General features: G+C 39.5%; 1 protein-coding gene across 1 annotated transcript in view; it reads right to left on the reverse strand.

The window, feature by feature from the left end:
• Positions 1-12,261, reverse strand: part of XIRP2 (xin actin binding repeat containing 2) — a gene marked incomplete at its 5' end in the record, with an annotated part of 257,546 nt that extends 245,285 nt beyond the window's left edge. Inside the window, one exon of the mRNA XM_081095194.1 lies at positions 11,848-12,261. Within this exon, the coding sequence (XP_080951320.1) occupies positions 11,848-12,261 (414 nt within the window). The remainder of the gene's footprint in view (positions 1-11,847) is intronic.
• Between the last annotated feature and the right edge of the window lie 11,062 nt (positions 12,262-23,323).

Below are 23,323 nucleotides of genomic sequence, written 5' to 3' on the forward strand. Positions count from 1 at the left end.
ATTCATGGCTTGTGGGAATGCAAAATGGAACAAACACTTTGGAAGACAGTTTGCTAGTGTCTTAAAAAGCTAAACATATTTTTTTTTTACCATATAATCCAGCAATTATGCTTCTTAGTATATATGCCCAAATGGATTGAAAACTTATGTCCACATGAAATCCTATGCACAAATGTTTACAGCAGCTTTGTTCATAACTGAAAAAAAAACAACACAAGCAAACAACCAAGATGTCCTTCAGTAGCTAAATGGGTAAGCAAACTGTGGTGCATTCATACTATGGAATATTATTCAGCAATAAAAAGAAATGAGCTAGCAAGTAACAAAAAGACATGTATATTACTAAGTGAAAAAAAGCCAATCTGAAAAGGCTATATGCTGTATGATTCCAACTATATGACATTCTGGAAAAGGCAAAACTCAAAATATCAGTGGTTGCCAGGGGCCCAAGGGAGAGGGAGGAGGGATGAATAGGCAGAACATAGAGGATTTTTAGGGCAATGAACCAATTCTGTATGATACTATAATGATGGATACATGTAACTATACATTTATTAAAACCCATAGAACACACAACACAAAGAGTGAACCCTAATGTAGACTATGAGCCATAATTAAAAATAATGTGTCAATAATGGCTCATCAACTCTGACAGATGTACCACACTATGCAAGATGTTAATAACAGGAGACACTGGGGGTTAGAGGGAGAGGGCATATGAGAACTATGTACTTTCCAATCACATTTTTTCTAAATCTGGAACTGCTCTATAAGGAAATCTATTAATTTTAGAAAGGGGATATCAAGTTTTGAAATATTATCATGCATGATAGTGGGAGGAAACCAAAGAACCTGCCTCCAGGCCTCAAGGGTCCCAAGGCAGCACCACTGGACAGGTGTATTCATGGAATCAAGAGCTGGAAGGAGCCGAAACCGGTTTGGCTCAGTGGATAGAGCGTCGGCCTGTGAACTGAAAGGTCCCAGGTTCGATTCCGGTCAAGGGCATGTACCTGGGTTGCGGGCACATCCCCAGTGGGGGATGTGCAGGAGGCGGCTGATCGATGTTTCTCTCTCATCGATGTTTCTGACTCTCTATCTCTCTCCCTTCCTCTCTGTAAAAAATCAATAAAATATATTAAAAAAAAAAGAGCTGGAAGGAAGAAAGTAGTTTATTCCCTATTGATTTTTTAGGGAGAGAAAGGGAGGGTGGAGGCGGGGGAGAAAAAGAGAGAAACATCTATGTGAGGGAGACACATCGATTGGTTGCCTCCTGGGTTGGGGAATGGTAGGTGCCCTTAACCGGGAATTGAACCCTGAAACTCGCTGGTGTGCTGGCTGACACTTTAACCACTAAGCCATGCTGGCCAGAAGAAAGTAGATTTTTTAAAAGTTTTATAGAGGCTACAATTAGTCGCAATAACATGCTTGGCATTTATGACATATAAGTAAGTTACTGTAACTAGATTCATGTTGCATTGCCTTCTCCATCTCTTGGCATTGCTGTTTGGACAGGTTCCAACAATACAGTGTATCTCTGCATTCAGAGGCAAAATAAAAAAGAGGAAGTTATTGAAAATCCACCTGAAGAGTTATTATTAAGTGAAAAGGCAGAGATTTAGACTGGAATAAATCAGAAGAACTGCAGATCACCTGGAACCCACTAGAGCACAATACCCCATAAAACTTTCTGTGATGATGGAAATGTTTTATATCCATGCTGTCAAATATAGCACCCACTAGCCACAGGGAGTTTGACATATGGCCAGTGTGAATAAGGAAACAAATTTTTAATTTAATTTTAATTAAGCTATATGTGGCTACTTACTCCATAATTGACAATGCAGCACTATAAAATAGAATGCATGCACCTGATATATATGCAAGTATCTGATATGGTACACAAAGTCCACAGCTGCGGAAGCTAGATGAGCTGTGGCTGTATCACTACAGAGAGGACTCAGTCATGGCACACAGGGTATTGTTACTAAAAATGTATGGGCTTTGTGCAAAAAGTTGATTTACTTGGAGGGTGAGCTCAGATCTGGGCATTGTGAGGTACCTGACAAAAACCCAGTGGAAGTTTTTTTTTTTTTGTTTTGTTTTTAAAAAATCTAGGTAAAAGTTTTTAGTTGAAAATTTGGGGACACAACTTAGGTAAAGGGGTAAAATTTGAGATAAATAGGTTTGAATGGTCTACATAGAGTCAAAATTGAAATTTAAAAGACTGAATGTGAATGACTGACTGTCCACAATAAGAAATTCAGAGAATTAAAAAGATGCGCCCTTGCCGAAACCGGTTTGGCTCAGTGGATAGAGCGTCGACCTGCGGACTGAAGGGTCCCAGGTTCGATTCCGGTCACAGGCATGTACCTGGGTTGCAGGCACATCCCCAGTGGGAGATGTGCAGGAGGCAGCTGATCGATGTTTCTCTCTCATCGATGTTTCTAACTCTCTATCTCTCTCCCTTCCTCTCTGTAAAAAATCAATAAAATATATTTAAAAAAAAAAAAAGATGCGCCCAGAACAGAAAAAGCAGACTACTTTCCTATTTATTAAATTTTAACCTATTATTTGTGGTCTTAACATTCTATTTCTCTCCTTTGTCTCTGGTTGCCTTTTTCAGCAGCTCTTAGGTTTCCTAAAATTAGACGTTTTCTCTAGGTTTTGGTTTTATCAATTAGAGAATTAACCCTGCCTTTTAATAAGTATTAAACTTCATTTTCTTTTTTCCCACCCAAACCTCTCTTTTTTCTTTTCCTTTAAATATCTCTAAATATCTTTCTTCAGGTCAGGTTACACTAAATTTATTTCTGCTTCCACTCCCAGTCCCTGAAAGAAGATAGAAATGCACATAATGTTTATTCTTCCTACCAAAAAGCCATTGTTGATTGCTTTCACCTCTTTATAAAGCTCCTTGTGTGCTTGAAAGTTATTTTGTACAAAGTTACTTGTGTATTAGACTGGGAAATTTCAGCTCACTTTAAACTCCACTAGCCAGATAGGTAAATACAAAAACTAGCTTCTTCAGCATTTAAAAATAAGACCACTGGACTCAGGCTGTATGGAATAGACTACTCTTTCAACCACTTCTTCACAGAGGTAGGATATAACACATAGGGTAGCTATGCTTTCACAGATAAAAAATATATGTAAAGTGCTTAGTATATCTTGGCACACAATATCTATCTATATAAAGGCTAATATGCTAAGTGTCCATCCGAACGGTCGCTATGACATGCACTGAACACCAGGAGGGGACGTGACGCGCACTGGCCATTCGGCACTGGAAACCTGGCACCGACAAAGCAACACTCGGCTTCCCCGAAGTGGGACACAGGCCCCACGACCCCTGAGCAACAGCCCACCAAATCACAGCCAAGACTGCCAAGACCACATGACGCAAAATGCAGCCCATAGCACAGCCCAACCCAGAAACGGTCGCTGTGGGCATCAGGTAATGATGTCACGTAGCAACACCCGGTTTCCTCTCCCTAGTGACTAGCCTCCTTGGAGTTTCTTCAGCCCAGAAACAAGACTTGCTTTATAGCCAGGTTCAAACATTTTATACTTTAACCAAATACCTGTGAAGCGTTTTCCCGTGCCTCATCTCATTTGATCCTCACAGAAGTCCTGGAGTGGGTAGATAGAAGACTCGATGGAATCCTATTTTCTTTTCATTAGCCAGAAAATGGAGATTTAGAAAGTTTAGAAACTTGACCCGACTGAAAAGTAAGAAATTGTGGATCTTGAGAATGACTTCAGGTTTTCTCACTGCGCAGAATATAGTCAAACACTGCTGCAGTTAAATATTTTACCCTTTGTTCTCCCTGCATGATCTACAATAATAATCTGGTTTGTGTTGATATTTACTGCTGTGTTGCTGACAATTACCTGAAAGAGAAGGTGGGGTGCTTCACTGGGCTGGAAAAAGTTTAGCTGAATGAGAAAGCAGGTCTAATTAAGCAAGTTTATTGTATATATATAAAAGGCTAAGTTGACTCACGCATATGCAATACATATAAAGCTCTCACTGGTGCCAATAGCACATGTGTGTTTCGATCTGTCATTGTCGATTGTGAATTTGGTTGACACTTCTATTATAGAGAAAGGGTGAATAGCGACACTAAAATATTTCTTCTAATTCATTTCCTTACAATGTGCACAAATCCATGCACTGAGCCACTAGTATGTTCAATGACTTTTTAATTAGGTTATATGTATTTAGAATATAAAAAAGTAAAATGACATCATTATTTTATGTACCTCTAAGAAGGGGGAAAATCCTGACAAACTATGAAATACCATTGACTATAAGAAGTATGCCAATTTCAAAGATGTTCACACGTTAAAAGACATGTAGCTCAGATTCAAGGATATTCGGCAACATTTGTGGCACTGAACACGTAAAAGTTATGATGATTTCCATGACTGACTGGGATCCATTCATACCAGAAACACAGCTGTGAGATCGTGTATGAAAGTGGACAGCATGGGTCCAGAGAGCATCAGAGTAGTATTTTTAATACTGTGGGCTCTGAATAAATCCCTGCTCTATTATTTACCAATGGTGTGCCCTTGGAGAAGTTTAGCTTCTGCGCCCTGTAGCTGTAACATGGGAATCATGATAATTCTTACTCTTAAGAGGCCGTACTCAGTGGCAGCAATGTCCATGAAGCCCTCAGAATGCCTGGCAAATACCAGTGCTCAGCAGTTTCTACTTGCAGGCCCTTTGCAGCAGCACAGCGCCATAGCTGTAAGCCAAACAGCACCCCAGAACCCCAGGTCTCAGTGAAAACACAATTGCTGGTTCTGGATGAGTAAGTCTTAGAGATACTGACACATGTGCCTCAACTTCTCAATTTTACTTTTAGATATGAATTTTACATATATATATACACACATATACATATATATATGTATGTGTGTTTGTATATATATATATATATATATATATATATATATATATATATATATAATTTATCTTTATTATTGAAAGTATGACATGTGTCCCTTTTTTCCCATTGACCCTCTCCACACCACACCTGCCCACCTCCAAGCCTTCACCACAGTATGGGTTATGCATATTCTATATAATAAAAGGGTAATATGCAAATTGACCCTAATGGCAGAACAACCAGGAATGACCGGTCACTATGATGCACATTGACCACCAGGGGGTAGACATTCAATGCAGGAGCTGCCCCCAGGTGGTCAGTGTGCTTCCACAGGGGGAGCTCCGCTCAGCCACAAACTGGGCTGATGGCTGCGAGCACAGCGGTGGTGGCAGGAGCCTCTCCCACCTCCTCCTTAGCACTAAGGATGTCTAACTGACAGCTTAGGCCCGCTCCCCGTGGGCTCCCATGCTGCCAGAGGGATATCTGACTGCCAGCTTAGGCCTGATTCCCGCAGGCTGGGCTGAGGGACTCCCCCCCCTCCCAAGTGCATGAATTTTTGGGCACCAAGCCTCTAGTATGCTCATAAATTCTCTTGTTAATCTCTCCGTATCCACCCCCTGACCCCTGCCTTCCCTCTGAGATTCCTAGTCTGTTCTATGTTTCTATGTGTCTGGACCTATTTTGTTCATCAGTTTATTTTTTTCTTCAGATTTCATATATGAGATATTTTTAAAAGCCTATGTATTAGTGTGTGTGTGTGTGTACGTGCACGCACGCGTGTGTGGGAGAGAGGGAGAGAAAAAGAGAGAGAGAGAAAGAGAGAGAGAGAGAGAGAAATTTGTCTGTGGAACTCCTGGTTTTGATTGTTGTTGTTTCATAGCTTGAATTTCCTGTCCTATGAGAATTTCAAACATATTTCAAACAAAGAAAAAATTGCCCCTAACAAATAAAAATAAAGTTAAATGGGAAAGAGATTAGATTTTAAAATATTAAATCATTATAGTCAGACATTCAAATATTTTATATCATTTTTATTAATAAAATTATGATTTTAAGGTTGAAATACGAACATTTTGATTAATTTAATGTATACTCCTGACATGCTTCCATGCGTGGGGGTGGGAAAGAGAACTGTGTGCATTATGATACATTACTATGCTTAAGAGCAATTTGTCTCGCAGCATCCAGTAAATGACTTACACTGACATAAAGCAAGTTAGTATACTATTAAGTATCATAAATCATCATATTTTGTAGTTGGTATAGATATGAAACATTAATGGAGCTTGAATTTGTTTCAGGTGTTTGGAACTCATTGCATTCATTCTGCACTACACATTAAACAGACAAAGAAATATATTTCCAAGTAAGAAAATGTATTAACTATTTGTTTTCCATGCAAAATATAGTGAGTGCTAAACAAATGCTAAAATAAGAATACAGTTTGGTGTCTAAAACATTGGTTCATGTCCAGAAAGAGGGTACCAAGACTGCTGCGCCTACTGTTATAGCCACACCCATTCTGAATTATCAGGGCCTGCACAGCACTCCATACTGAATATTTTAAAATTTTCAACCCTGACAAAAGATGCTAGACTTTTAAGTTAGGATAAAGGACTGTTTGAATTTTTTATTTAAATAGCTACTACATTAGAAAAGGTTTTACTGTATCAACCATGGGGCTTGGTCTGCAGTGAGAAAGACCAGACAGAAGCAGAGGACCTACCTCAAAACAGAAGGAAAAACTGTAGGAGCAATTGGGAAATCCATCCAAAGACAATATATCTTATCCCACCCAAAAGAGGGTGAGCATTTTGGAGGGCTGGCAATGTATTACAGAGATTGAGGCTGCTGTGACATCAGTGATACTAACTTTGATCATTTAGCTAAGCTGGTTTCTTCCAGGTTTCTCCACAGTAAATGGAAGTTTATCTGTTTGGGAGTTATTGAAGGAATGCCTATGTTGACTTCTCTCAAGATGGCCTTTGGTTTGCTGGGGAACTTTTGGTGATTGAAACATCATCTCCATGGCCCTTGGTTAGTCAAAGGCCCTGAATAGAGACCAAAGTTCTTCAAAATCATCCTTTTCAATGTAATTTACCAATTTTTAAAAAATTATCCCCTTTAGCGGATCTGGGTGGTGAGAGGATTCTCCTAGAGAACCTGGTAGAGTATGAAAATCAGTGGAAAAAGAGTGGTGTATGAAACTCATTGTACGAATTTGGTCAGTAAGAAGAAATGTTGGATAAACATCTATGGAATGATTAAAAGAAAGCGGGTTCACAACAGAGGCAGCAGAGCTGGTCAGGATTCTTATAACACCGTGATGGAAACCCTCCCTCGTCTTCCAAGTAAACTGTTAAAGAATGCCAATACATGAATTGACAGCAGTTTTCCCAGCTGAAGATTGAGTCAGCATTGCTTAACATCTCTCTGTGGCTATTGGCACTACATTTTTAACAACGTCATATTGTGAGTACATATGTCACCCTGAGACACTAATGAGACGAGATAGCAGTTTCCTCTTAAAGTCTCTAAAGCCATGCAAATGTGTGCAGTTGGGAATTTTAGCATCAGATCACAGAGCTATTTCCTCCCTCACCCGCCACTGCCACCCCTACCCCCCTCAAATAACATAAAACTCTGGACAGGAGACAGTAAAATAACAAACATACAAACGAATGAAATGAACAACCGAAGAGTACTAACAGTTGAAAAACAACAACAAATTACTCCACTGAGAAAAACTTGCATAAAATGAAACAAAACATTATGGCCCATCCTTATGGTGTATTTGAGTCTAAGTTTAATTGTTCTGTCAGTGTGTGTGTGTAAAAATACGATAAACACTTTTATACCCTGTTTACACCTCTTTTGAATTTAGATTTTCAGTCCCCAAATGCCAGTGACTTTTTATATTAATTGGAAAGGACAATGAAGGTGGCAAGCATCTCTCGCTCTAGGTTTTAATAAAGCTTTGAAAAGTATAATTTAACAAATTATTTTCTGTTGGAAAGTTTCATTAGCATTTGCTCCACGGAATAGTCAATAAGATTCCCCGTAAGTGGGGCATTTGCAAAAGACTAAGGCAGTGGTTCTCAACCTTCTGGCCCTTTAAATGCAGTTCCTCATGTTGTGACCCAACCATAAAATTATTTTCGTTGCTATTTCATAACTGTAATGTTGCTACTGTTATGAATTGTAATGTAAATATCTGACATCAGGATGGTCTTAGGTGACCCCTGTGAAAGGGTTGTTCGACCCCCAAAGGGGTCGCGACCCACAGGTTGAGAACCGCTGAACTAAGGTGTTGTTAGATGTGAAATAAGAATTTATTTGCTGAAAATGCCTTTCCATTTTTAGAAACCATCCTGTAAGCCTCTGCCTTTATAGGTAAGAAAACAGAAGGCCATTGAGATTAAATATTTCCCCAAGGATATGTACTAAATTACAGAAATGATATCAGAGAAGACAGAATAGAAGAAATATTCATTTGGTGCTATGTTGGTACTATTTCTTAAGTTTCACTTAGTGCTACCTCTTAAATACCACTTCTCCGTCAGGGGTTATATAATTTTTATGTGCACAAAAAATCCTGTGCTGTATTAATTTCCTCATTTTATATACATAAAAATTAAGGATTAATGAGGTGAAATAACTCATTCAAATTTATGCAATGAGGAAGTAGCTGACCCAAGGTTTCCAATTGACCCTTAGTCATCAAATATTATGCTATTATAAAATGAAAATTATGATTCTATGTAATATGTCCTATCACATAAAAATATGGTGATCTTTCTCAGTAAACTTCAACTCTACAAATCACTACTTGCCTATTTTTAAGCAAAGAAAAAATAATTTATTTCGTCAAAAATCTTTTAAAGTCTTCACATAGGAAAAAATATTTATATTTTTGAGAGTTTGGTGATTATAATCGCCTCTGTCCTGTCAAATGGTTTTATAATATAAATCACGCTGGACAAATTAGCTCAGGAACATTGTTGAGAGGAGGGTGGGAGATGGGGGAGTCTGAATGCTGTGACAGAGAAGTGGTGCTTCCTGCTCTGAGATGAGAAATAAATTAATCCCCAAGTCCCCACATGCCTGGGTTTTAAGGAGCAAACATAATGTCAAGCATCTAATGAAGTGATTTTGTTGAGGAAGCCAAACTGCAAGCCAGGATTCACCTGTGCTTTTAACGGCCTGATTTTATGCAGAACTAAAAAGTAGGCGATGACAATTTGGTCACTAAATAAAAAAACTAGAGGCTTTGATTATTGGAGGAAATGAAAATAATGTATTCTGGAAACTATACCATATTTGATTACTTATATGCTGTTTCATCATTGATGCACATACATTTCCATAGTCCCCAGCCCTGTATAGGCATACTCTTCAAGTCAACAATTACACAAGAGATGGAATCAATGCATTCTGAGGCAGCATGACTAGGATGTGATATCGAGCTGCCTTTATTTGATCAAGTTCAGCTTATGTTTGAATGGTCTTTGTCAACCTATGGCCTGAGTAATGATAGAAACAATCTCTGTTGGGGCATTAGGTAAATTCAACCTGACCGCATAAGTGGTGGGGGTGTGAGGGAAAGATTATAACTGGAAGTCATTAAGTATTCTACTGTGAAGATCAGATAAGTTACCATTTGGAGACATGACTAGAATAAAGGCAAAATTAATTAATTGAACCAAGAAACCCATCATTTACACTGGGATCATAGTAAAGGCTGAAGGGATACTTTGAGGGCACGTCGCAGTGGCCTCACTATTCAAGCTCTATAGATAGCAATTGGGAGCTTAAAAGAAGAAGAAATTCACACTGTCTTGTTCTGTTTGAATATTGTTGTATGATTTTTGCAAGTAAACATTATCACATTACTCTATAATAATGAAGTTTTGATAACAGAAAGAAGAAAAGGATCTATAAAAACAGGGTCATGTTATTTATAATTACTATGCTTTGGTGTGAAATATATAATTTTGAATTAAGTTGAGCTAGGATTCCTTTCACATGCCTAATAATACAAAAAAAATGATTAATTGTAAGGAAGAAATTTAAGTCTTCATAGGCTTCTTATTTTTTCTTTCCTTTTTTTTCTGCTTGTTCTAGAAGTCATAAGGAATTTATAAAGAGAGTTGTGCAAACTTTCCTAATATCTATTTATGTAAAATGGCTCTAAAAAATCAAGGGTCCCTGCTGTGCACGAGACATTTCTAAATTCACAACCCATGTTTCATTTATGTAGGGAAATGCCAACTTACTATACCTTAGAACCAAGTATAGTAAGTTCCATTTTTGTAAACCAGCTGGTGGTTTTCATATATCTGCTTCTTTCCATAATTACTTTAATGGGCACCAGATCCCAAGATCACATGTAATACCAATAGTAGTAATTTATCCTTTTAACTAGAAACACTTATTAATGTCTCATTTTCTTACGATTACATTTAAGCAGCTACACATGCTCCAGGTGAGAATAGGTTATGTTACAGAATTTATAAGGATGAATTTTTCTACCTTTGACTATTTCTTTTGTCAATTATCACTGGTAAATATCCAAACGTGTTACACTAAGTCAGCAGAGATTGAAAGGAAACTGTTCTGTGACTTTACTTAATTTGTTCAGATAGAAAGAAATAAAACTATAAATATCTATGTTAAGTGTACCCCAACCCCTAGCATCCAGCTAAAAGATATTATAAAGTTATACACAAAAAGAACTGAACCTATGGCATGAAAAGGAGGGGGAAAATTATCAAATTAAGGATTGGCAAGTGGTTGCATTTTTGAGAAATCCCTTAGTTTCAATAAAAACTATAAATATAACTTCATATCCTATTTTCTCATTAAACCAAATCAAGTTATTTGATATACAAAAATGGCCTCATTGTAACTACAATATATGTCCCAATAGGAAAACTGAAAGCAAGTATTAGCAAAATAATTTATTTGGAACAATTTTCTATTTCTGTGAAGCCTTCTCTGAAGGCTAATTATCCATTAGTATGAGTAGGACTGTACCTTTCTAATAACTGTCACCAGGTAAAACATTAACAGAACATGGAGTTTGCTTCCCAGTGGAAAACCTGAGATCATTTATTAATTATTTATGAAATTCAAATATAATCTCTTATGGAGGGAGTCTAATGAAGGTGATAAATTCAAGCAGTTTCAGTTTAAACAGTGGTTGCTCTTAATTGACAACAGAAGTATAAATGTGGCTTCCACTAACGATGCTGCTAATCCTGCTTTCTGCATTTCATTGAATCACCCCTTTAGCTAATAGACATATTTTATACGAGACATTAAAGTCCACCATAATCGCTGAGGCGTGATCGTCATGTACTGCAAAAGATTCCAGACTCTCTGTGTAGTGGTTTAAATAATCAATAATCCTCACAGGATCCCTGTAAAGTAGCAGATTAAGACATTTGTATTCACAAGGTTAAGTGTCATGCAGCTAGAGAAGTAAATGGCAGGTTTTAGGATTAAAAACTAGGTCACTGTGGTTCTGAAGCCTTCACTTGTTCCATTTCACCATCATTACTGATAAATTCTCACTGAGCTCTGGCTACGTGCAGCACCATTTGTTTGCTATTTGCAGTACAAAGAGTGGTAAGAAACTGTCCTTGCCTCTAAGGAACTTACAACCTAGTTGTGCAAACAAGGCACATACACAAAGAAACATCAGCAGATGAGGACCTATCAGAGCTGTTTTGTGGGGGTGAAGGAGGTCGAGTCCCCATTGGAAAAGACCACAGAGGAAATTAATAATAGAGGCTGCCACATTTCACACCATATTATGCGGTTGCTTCAGGACATCTGTCTAGAGTACAGGTGAGGGGGGAAAAATACACACTTAGAAATAAATGGCAGGCTAGACAAGGTGTCTAGCTTGTCAACTGTAAACTTTGACTCTTAATCCGTGGCTCCTTACCTTTCTGCCATGCTCAGCTGGTCCGGCTGGTCTGTTTCCACTCCTCGGAGCCTCGAACACACTCCTCAGCTCGTCAAGGGCGATGGAGAAACGCTCTATCCTGCGCCGACCACCCACGGAATCCTCCTTCAGCACGTGGGGCCGGCTGCATTCCCTGACATTGTCACTCTCATCCTCAGGGCCCTTCTCTTCAGGCTCTGAGCTCAATAGCTCTTCTGCATTGCCCGGCAGACCGTGGGCACCTGCAGGCCCAGGTGCTGACACGACCTCTCTCTCAGGTTCAAGCACGTTGCTTTCTCGAGGCTGGAAGAGCTTGCAACGACTGCCCCCAGGACAACACTCACTTCTCTGGTAGTCGCTGGATTCCCATTTCTGTCTCAGGAGGTTCAGGGAGCCTTTCTGCATCGGAAACATGGGTGGCTCCAGGTTGTCCTGAAACACCAAAAGTCCTTTCATCAGTAATACGCTCAGGTGTGTGAGCCATTTTCAAAACATCGTGTAGGAGGGCCAGCTCCTGGAATGTGTGCTTCCGTGTAGAAATGCAGCTTTGCTAAATCGTTTCTGGCTCTTGACTTGACCCTACAACGTTAGGTCAGTCCAGAAGGAGACGACTGGGAGGACGGCTTTGTACTCCCATAGGGTTGGAGGAGGTCAGTGAGAGACCATGACCACTGGTTGCCCTTCAAGCTGGACCTGAGCCATCAGAGGCTGCTCACTCCCGCCCCTGCGCTTGGAATGTATGTTCTGCTCACCGTGTGCACTGGGAGCCATTTCAAGGAAGTGACCTTAAGAGAGTAATGTGTTGTTGAGACCTTTCGGACTGTATACATGACTGAATCCCATTATGAGCTCTGAGCTCTGTACATACATCTACCTGGCAAGCAGGTGCCGAGAAATATTTGTTTTGTGGCCACCCAAGACAAGTCTTGTGTGTAGGTTCTCTTGCTCACTGAAACCACCAGCTACCAACCTGGAGTGGTCTGCCTCTTTCTGTATATCTCTCATTTTAATTCCAAGAGTACCACAATGAGTTCGTTGCTACTATTATTACTATTTTATAGGTAAGGGGATTGAGAAGTCATTTGCCCAGGGATCTGAATGACAGAGCCTGGATTTAAAAAACCTCTGTGTATCTCTACAATCTGCTCACTTAACCGCTGGAGGACAATGTCCCTTTTGCACTTTAAGTGTCCAATTCACTTCTCATTGTGAAAACTGATTAGAATTTTACCTTTTGTGAATTTTGAGGTTAGTAGGAAAAAGTCAAATGGCAAAATGTACTATGAACAGAAACACATACATACACACACACATATCATTGACAGCAAATCATACACTAGCATGAAATTTTGCTGCAGAAAGGGCTACTTTCTGTTCTAACCCAGAAATTATACACAGTAAATTTGGGGATTTAAAAATAAATTTTGTTCTTGAGAGATGATGCATTTTCCTGGAAAAGTATCCACCCAGTGAGTACAGTAAATAATGCCACTTAGATTAAGACCTGGAAGTTTCTCAAAGGTCACCTAACACAGTATCTCCAGACTTCTGTGCAAACCACAGGGTGTGCTATGACAAACAATTTCTGCATGGGAGTCAGTGCACATATAACATTAATATATATATATAAAAGAAGCAAACTGTTGTTGTTTTTTAAACAATACTTTCCCTTACTATGTGAAATATCTGGTGATATTTTCTACTCTGATATGCTTTAGTTTTTTAAAAAAGTGTTTGCTATCCACTAAGTTGATTTAATGGTCTACTAATGGTTCATGAACTGCTGGCTAACTCTATACTTACAGCAGGAGTTCAATCACAGGTTGGATTTTACTAACTGTGTGACCTTGTAAAAGCTTCATTGGTAAAAGCCATATATATATATCATGGCTTTATTTTGAGAAATACATTAGATAATGCATATAAAACTTCATATGTATTAGAGCTCACCTCCCCTAAGAGCTGTTAATTGCACTCCCAGCCCCATTGCTGACTAAAGCAACATCATTTTAATCACTCAAATATTTATGCTACACATGAGTCTCATATAGGAGTGCTTAGGAGAAGAAAGAGGTTGTTTTAAGCCACAAATTCAGGCTGAACAAACTGAAATATTTGGCTTTAATAACATTGCTAATTAATAAGTTTGGATTAGTCACTTACTATAGAGTGTCTCAATAATACAGTAAAACCAAACGACTCCTAAATATCTGTTTGGGAAACTGATCAGCATATGTTGAGAATTTAACCAGCATATGCTGGAAATGTCTGTGTCTCATGAGTAAATGGACTTTGGAAAAGATCTTATTAACAAGGAAATGATTGAGACATTTTCACAGCTGGTAATAATGACCTAATAAGGTTATTTAATGAAAATTTTTTTTCTGATTCAACTTTGCATAGCTAGGAATGAAAAGCTAAGAGGGAGAAAAATTGGCAAGTGGAACAGGAAAATCATTTTTCTGCTATAGAGAAGGAGATCCTAATATTTAAGCTTATTTGGAACTTCTGGTTCTAGATAAAGGTGGAATAAACATAACGTTCTTTATTATATATATATATATATATATATATATATATATAGAGAGAGAGAGAGAGAGAGAGAGAGAGAGAGAGAGAGACTTCAAAAGGTAGAGGGAAAGCAGACTGCTTATGGACTTTGGACTTGAGTAACAATATGGCAGTAAATTCAGAACTTGTTGGAAGAGCCAATAACTCACAGACTCCAATGGGAACAAAGAAAATTCCCCAAGAAAAGCCTGCTTTCTTTAATTAAAGAAGTGGGAAAGGGGCAGCTTAGCAAGACAGAAGTTCTTAGACCATAAATGCCATTCCCCAGGCAAATATTAAAATATACCCATGATATGTGTGGGTTTTTCCCCACATCAACCAGTTCTCCAACTCTCTGGACCAACTAGTTGTCCCATAATTCAATTTAATTATGCCACTAACAACTTGGCATTAGCATAGATTTCACAGTTCCACAAGATTGTCCCCCACCCCTTCAAAAGACAGTCACAAATCCTAAATTGTGAGGTATACTTCTAGCCAAATGGCTATAAATTAGAGGTTCCCATGATTCCCCTACTCAGTTTTGATACTTTTCTGGAATGACTCACAGTACTGAGGAAGGCATGTTATTTACAATTACCTGTTTATTATAAAGGATGCAATTAAGGACAGCCAAATGGAAGAGATGCAGAGGGCAAAGGGTGAGGGAGGGGAGGTAGCAGAGCTCCCATGCCCTCGTCAGGTGTGCCACCCTCTCAGCTCCTTGATGTAGGCACCAAACCAGAAGCTCTCCAAACCCCATCTTCTAGGGAGTTTTACAGAAGGTCCATTAGATAGGTTTTATTGATCAAATCACTGACATTGGGTGATTAACTCAATCTACAGCCCCTCTCCCTTCCTAGGAGATCAGAGAGTAGATTAAAAGTCCAAACCCTCTAATTCTGCTTTGGTCTTTCTGGTGATCAACCCCCATGATGAAGTTGTCTAGGACCCCCAGACACCAATCATACCACTAGCAAACAAAAGACTCTCTTATCACTCCAGAGATCTCAAGAAGTTTTAGACATTTCTCCCCTTCCTCGCTTGCACTCAGGACACCTAGTTGGCAGCTAGAACTGTTACCATCAGTCATCCACTGTTGGTGAGGCATCTCTTTGAACCAGTGGTGTCACTGGAAGCCACATGGTGAGCAAAGCTGAGGGGTGGGAGGGATTCTCCCCTTCACAGGCAGCCAGGGTGGTTATCATTGACTCCCATCTCCACCAAACAGTAATAAAAGCACCTCTCAAGGGAGTGAAAGAAGGCTAACTGGGGAAAGCAGACTTGCACCCCCATTAGGCAATAGTAGGACAACTTACTCTACCTTCAGAAACAGATTTAAGATCCAAAGTTCATAACGCAATTGCACAAACACAATTGAAAATCAGTCACATCAAGAGCCAGGAAAACCTAACTTGAAAGAGAAAAGCAATGAACAGAAACCAACCCTGAGATGACTCAGACATTTGGGATTACCTGACAAGAATTTTAAAGGAGTCATCATAAAATTGCTTCAATGTGTAATTACAGACATGATTACAATTTTTTTTTAAAATGGAAAACGCTTAGCAAACCGAAGATAAAAAGAAGAACCAAAGGACATTTTTAGAATTTAGATAACAACAGCAACAAAAAACCTCACTGGATGGCATCAGCAGAATGAAAAGAACAAAAGAAAAGGACAAATAAACTTGAAGATAAAATTAGAGAAATTGCCCAATATAAACAATGGAGCATATGCAGAGAAAAAAATAAAGGAAGAGAACCTCAGGAACCAGTGAAATGATAACAAAAGATCTAACATTTATGCCATTGGACTCCCAGAGGAAGAGGAGAAAGATATTAGTACTGAAAAAGCATTCCAAGAAATTGTGGCTGAATATTTCCCAAATTTGGCAAAAGTCATAAACCTATCTGGTAAAAAAAAAAAAAAAAAAAAAAAGCTGAGATAACTCTCAAGATACATCAAAATAGAATTTCAGAACACAAAATTTTAAAAAAAACTCTTGAAGGCAGTTAGAAAGAAATGAAAACTATCTGTAGAGGAAAAACAATTTGAATGACAGTAGATATCTCATCAGAAACCATGGAGGCCAGGAGGAAGTGACACAATATTTTTCAGGTGCTAAAAGAAAATGACAGCCAAACCCCAAATGTCATTTCTACCAGAATTATCTTTCAGAAATGAAATAAAAATAATGACATTCTCAAAGAAAAACTAAGAAAACTCTTGGCTATCAAAATTACCCTAAAAGAACGAGGGAGCCCTTGAAATACAAAGGAAATTACAAAAAAGAAATCTTAGAACATCAGGAATGAAGAGCAAAAGACAGAGCAAAATCATGTATAAATGCACTAGACTTTCTCCTCCTGAATTTTTAAAATTATGGTTGATGTTTGAAGCAAAAAGTGTAACATTGTCTAATATATGGTTCCCAATATATGTAGAAGACTTACTTAAGATGGTTATATTATAATCTAGGGAGGGTAGAAGGATAAAGCAGGTAGTTTCTACACTTCACTCAAATGTGCTGACACCAACAAGCTGTGATAAATTATGTACGTGATACCTAGAGAAACCACTAAAAAAATTCACATGAGATATGTTAAAAAAACACTACAGATAAACCAAAATGGATTCTAATAAATATTCAAGTAACTCACAGAAGGCATGGGAAAGGAAAGAGAGAAACTAAAAATAGAGGGGAAAAATAAAACCAAAATAACAGGCCTAAGCCCTATACAGTAATGTACTGCATAATGACAGTTTGGTCAAGGACAGATACCACATTGATGGTGGTCCTGTAGATCATAACGGAGCTGAAAAATTCCTGTTGCCTAATGATAGCAATGTCGTGGTGCAACACATTACTCACATGTTTGTGGATATGTTGATGTAAACCTACTGTGCTACCAATCACATAAAAATATAGCGCGTACAATTATGAACAGTACATAATAATAATAACTATGTCACTGGTTTATGTATTTACTATGTACTATACTTTTTATCATTATTTTGAAGGGTATTCTTCCTATTTATAAAAAAATTTTCCATAAAAATGTATGCTTTGTTTCGCCAGCAGCAGCCTCATACATCTCTTGATTGCATCATTTCCTCTTTTGCTTGATTGAATCTTGTGTTGTTCTGTGAGGTAACATGCTGTACAGGCATGTAGCCTGTGAGCAATATGCTATCCTATATAGCCTAGGTCATGCCAGGCCATACCATCTAGGTTTGTGTGAGTACACTCTATGATATTCACACTGCTACAACATTGCCTATCAACATATTTCTCAGAATGTATCCTGTCAGTAAGCAGTGCATGACTGTAATACCAATTATTACATGAAATGTAAATGACCTGAAAACAATGAACAGACAGATTTCAGAGCAGATAAAAACCATTACCTAACATAAATATGAAAGGGTTTAATGCTGAATGAATAAAGACCAAAAAGGGGTAGAACAAGGGAGATCTATGAGTGATGGAAAAGTTCTGTGTCACAATTTCTATTGTTATGGAGAAATAACTACATAAAACCGTAAAAATGTCCATGTGATAAAATGGCACACGACTACATACATATTTATATATCAATGTCAATTTCCTGGTTTTAATGATGAAATATATTATGTATATGTAACTATTGAAGGAACTAGATAAAGGGTACACAAGATTTCTCTGCACTATGTTTGCAACCTCCTCCAAATCTACAATTCTTTCAAAATAAAATGTTAAAAACCAAACAAATAAGTGATTGGGTAGTGACTCCTCCAGATATTGCACAGGGAGGGGAGGGTGAGAAACAGAGAGTAGGACCAGCATTCACACTGTGTAGTGACATAAGGTGATAAGGCACACTGCTACATAGGCCACATTAGAAATTATATGAGACATACTTTGTCAGTTTACTGCCTCTCAACTCCAAGTGCATCCTTCAAAGATGGTCCATGATAAACAACTGAATCCCTTTAAGACGTCTCCTTTAAAGTGAGCACGATGTTTAGCTTTCTCAGTAGGGGGCACTGGAGGATCACTGCAGGAGGGAGAGGCTTCCTGAAATGACCTGTGTGGGCAGGGTGTCCCCGGGTTATGGATGTGAGGACACACAGCGGAGCCTGCCCACCACAGTCACTGAATGCCACCTCTCTATGACCTCATAGCTTTGCCTGGGGATAATCTTTCCACAGACCTTTCAACATGGAAACAAATCCAATAGCTGCCTATGGCCTGGAGGGTCACGCAGGGAGCAGTTATTAATTCTGCAGGCTGGCCTCTGAGCAGCCTGCATGCAACCCGCCCGTGGCCCAGGGGACAAACACTGATCTGCCCCTCCCTCTGCCAGCCGCTGCACAGCCACGTGCTCTAAAGGCCTCTTGCCGGGACAGGGGCTCTGAGTCTCAATGCATGGCTTTGTCACCAGTTGCTCATCACTTCTCACCCTACACCCCAGAGGATGGCCTATCGCTTGCCTGGAAACTCCAGACTGGCTCCAGCCTGGCCAAACCAGCAGGCTTCTCTGCACACCTCCTCCAAGGAGGCCTGTACCCTTTGCAGGTTTGTCCTTCCTTGGCGACTCTCCCTCAGCCCCAGGAGACCAGGCAGTGTTTCCTTATACATTATGATTACACTTTTATTGTTGTTGTTAATTCTTTATATTAAACTTCTCCTGTTTAACTTACTGTGTGGTTTCTATTTCCTGATTGGACCCAGACTATGGTAATACTTTTAAATATTTACTAGCTAATTCCAACAGTAAGTCACGCTGACACATATTTTCAGTATAGTCATGAGGATGTATGTCATTGTTCCCCTTATTATCAACTGTCCTGGGTGTGGCATGTGGTTGGGAACAAGTCTTCTACGCTCCCCCGTCAGGGAATGACAGCCCACATGGCAGAGAACAGCATTTCTTTGAATGTCCTGTTAGCGAGGACATGGGTCTCAAGGTCTGGGCAGTTCTAAATGTTACTTCTCCCTCATGTTAAAATGTTGCACAGTGTTTTGCAGAGGCAGCCTTAAACAGGATAAACTGACAGGAAGTCAGTCAGATAAATGCGGCCAAGAAACGCACATGTAATTGACCCAATAGTGCACATAAGCAATGGCTAAGGCTCCCTCCCGCAGACAGAGCTTTGGATACGAAGCCCCTGTCTCCTTTACTTGCTGTAGGTAAATAAAACCACCTGCAACAACCACATCTGGTTTTTGAATAGAGCACTGCAAGCGGCAAGCCCCTGAGTTCAGTCACAGCCCTACTAAACTCTAGTCTTCTAAGGTGTTCTTCGGTAAACACTATAGCAAGAATTATCTAAGCAAGTTTAAGAAAGGTAAGACACATCCCATTCTGAGAGAACTATAATGTGCACTTCCATTTAGAAGGCGTTGGAAAGTCTTTTAGACAATAAAAAAGCCCAGGTAATTCAGCATTGCTCTAAAACTTATTTAATGAGAAGACTCTTTTATCAGACCGTTCTCATAACATCCTCCGGTGTTGTCTTCCATCAAAGTCATTTCGGTAAATATTGACACAAAGCAAGCATCACTAATTATAAAATGCAAGCCTCAGATTCCATCTTAGTCGATATATAGCAATATAAATTAATTATGCATCTCACTCATGACATTGGACAGTGTTTAAGAAACGGAAACGTTTGTGTATAAAATGAGAAGACTTTCCCAGCACTCAGGGAATTGCATAATGTCAGAATCTGGATATGGACGAACTGAGGAAGGTAACTGTATGTTTTATAATGACAAATGTCATTTAATTGAAAAACCATCTGAGCTGAAATGAAGACCCAAGGTGCTCTCCCTGTGACGATGCTGCAAGGTTGACAAATGGCTAGAGCATCCCTCTTTTCATACTCAGAAAAACAGATTCCAGTAGGTGTTACTTCTGTTTTCATATCCAGAAGCCTGCTGCTGGGTGTGGTGGGACCTGCCTGCCATCTCATGTGCCACCCAGGTGAGCAATGCTCAAGAACAACTTGGGTTCAGGAATTTCGGACTTTGGTTTCTTTATCAAGTGTGTGCCTTCACTAAGTTAAGTATCACTACGTTGAGTCATTCAGAAAAATGTCCATAGGAGCTACAGGATTAACAGATGACCTAAAAAAAAAAAAGTATCAGTGTATAACACAATTCATCATGGCATTTCCATAGAAATGCATGCTATTTTGCACTGTCGTATATGACATTGGGTCTGACCTAAGTAAATGAACTCTGCATTTTTCCTTGTTTAGGGGATGATTTTGGTCATTTAAGAGATTTTCAACCTCGATTTCCCTCCACCCTCCTCACTTTTCTAGGATTTAATCTCTGTCCTTACTGTTGCATGTATAACTGTTTTCTCTCCTCCAACAGGCCCTTTGCAAATGCTGTTCCTTCTGTTTCAGTACCCTTCCCTCTCCTGCTCCCCTGGTATCTCTTAATTGTGCTTCCAGTCTCAACTTCAGGCATGAATGCCTCAGAGAATCATTCCTGATTTATCAAAGAAATTATAGATCATCTTATCTAATAATAGAGAAACATGGTAATTAACCATAACTTCGCTACCCTTCCCATTGGCTAATCATCGAGATATGCAAATTAACTGTCAGCCAAGATGGCGGCCGGCAGCCAGGCAGCTGAAGCGAACATGAACATGAGGCTTGCTTACTCCAGTGATGGAGGAAGTCAATGTTCCCCGCCTGCCGCAGCTCAGCTCTGAGCTCCGGATGAAACAATGTTGCAATTATAGAACCTAAACAAACCCCAGAAACCTGCTTTCAGCCAGCGCAGCCTCAGAGTTTAGAGCGGCCAGTGATGGCAACAGAGTTTCAATTATAGAATCTAAACAAACCCAGGTACCTGCTTTCAGCCGGCAACGGCCTCAGAGCTGGAGCCGGCTCTCAGCTCCAGTGACAGCTATAGAAGGTAAATTAATCCCAGAATAAAAAAAGAAAAAAAAGAAAAAAGGAGAGGCTGGGAGCTTTAGTTGCCCACCAGCCTGAAAACAGCCCTCAGCCCCTCACCCAGACTGGCCAGGCACCCCAGTGAGGACCCCCACCCTGAAGGGTGTGTGACCAGCTGCAAACAGCCATCATCCCATCATCCAGGCTGTCCAGGCACCCCAGTGGGGACCCCCACCCTGAAGGGGGTGTGACCAGCTGCAAACAGCCATCATCCCCTCATCCAGGCTGGCCAGGCATCCAAGCGGGACCCCCACCCTGATCCGGGACACCCTTCAGGGCAATCCAGCCGGCCCCCACCCATGCACCAGGTCTCTATCTTATATAGTAAATGGGTAATATGGAAACTGACCCTAACAGCAGAAGGACTGGGAATGACTGATCACTATGACACACACTGACCACCAGGGGGCAGACGCTCAATGCAGAAGCTGCCCTCTGGTGGTCAGGGTGCTCTCACATGGGAGGAGCTCTGTTCAGCCACAAGCCAGGCTGATGGCTGCCAGTATAGCGATGGTGGTGGGAGCCTCTCCTCCCTCCTCAGCAGCACTAAGGATGTCTGACTGCAGTTTAGGACTGCTCCCCGCTGGCAAGTGGACATCCCCCAAGGGCTGCCGGGCTGCCAGAGGGATGTCTGATTGCCATCTTAGGTCCAATCCCCCGGGGAGTGGGCCTAAGCCAGCAAGTGGTCATCCCCTGAGGGGTCCCAGACTGCGAGAGGGCACAGGCCGGGCTGAGGGACCCCCCCATACCCGCCCCCAGTGCACACATTTTTGTGCACCGGGCCTCTAGTTATTTAATAAGCCTCCATAGTGATTTTAAGGAATGTGAACTGAAGTCCATACCTTAAGAAACACTAATAATCTGCCAAGATCTAATATACACATAGAAGCTGACATTCACACGAGCACTCTGAAGACTTGTAGCTTATGCTGCTGCCAGATGATCTGCTATCTCATGTGAAGGAGTATCAGGTGTGTGGAGGGAGGACTTTGAAGCAAGAAAAGTCTTATCTCAAACTAAGTTCTCAATGTATTAAAAACTGGACTCTTACAAAAGTGTCCTTATATATTGTGGCCTCTATAACTGTAAGAATTGTTTCCTGCCTCTATTATCATAACATTAAAATTATTTCTAACAAGAATAATAATATAAGGTTTGTGACTCATTTCATTCAACAACAAGAACGTTGATTTTGCCTGTCAAACACACCAATCTGCTAAAAGAAAAATTAAGTCTGAGTAACTCTTGGTGAGAAGAAAAATTACCAAATGCTTTCCCGTTCCACTGAAATTCCCTGAAGTCAAATTTTAAACAAGCTTTGTAAATAGTCTCATATGGTTGATTTACTAAGACTTCTTGTAAATCATAACTCATACTTCTTGTAAGACACGCTTTGAATTTTGCATACTTTTCTAAGAAAAGTGTTTCAAGTTTAAAGCAGAACTATTTATCAACTTGAAACACATTTCCAAATCTAAGAAATACATGATTATTACAGGATGATCATAAGTGAAAAGTTTTAAGCAGCCTGATACATGGCAAGAGTGACAAAAGTGATGATGCTTTTAACCTATATTTGCACAGAGGAAAATTTATCCTAAAGAAAAATTTAATTGAAGATCATTCTTTATATGCAAATGTTCCTGACAGCATTTTGAGTTATCTAAAAAAAATCCTAAAGTTCAAAGCAAGAGGAATATTTTAATAAATTATAGGCTAGCCATAAATAAAATTAGGTAGTCATCGAAACTGGTAAATATAAAAAAATAGAAATATTGAAATAACTTTACAGTATAACATTAAGCAAAGAAATACACAGAAGTGAATGTATTTCATTATTTTAAAATACAAATATATGCTCAAAAACTGAAAGCATTTTAAAAAGATGAAAATAACTGGTATTGGGAGTTGATGCAATTGGCTTTTCCCCCTAAAACGGCATTAGTTTTTAGCATTAATCTTTAA

The sequence above is a fragment of the Myotis nattereri genome (genome assembly GCF_964212035.1).
Source record: "Myotis nattereri genome assembly, chromosome: 7".
NCBI lineage: Eukaryota > Metazoa > Chordata > Mammalia > Chiroptera > Vespertilionidae > Myotis > Myotis nattereri.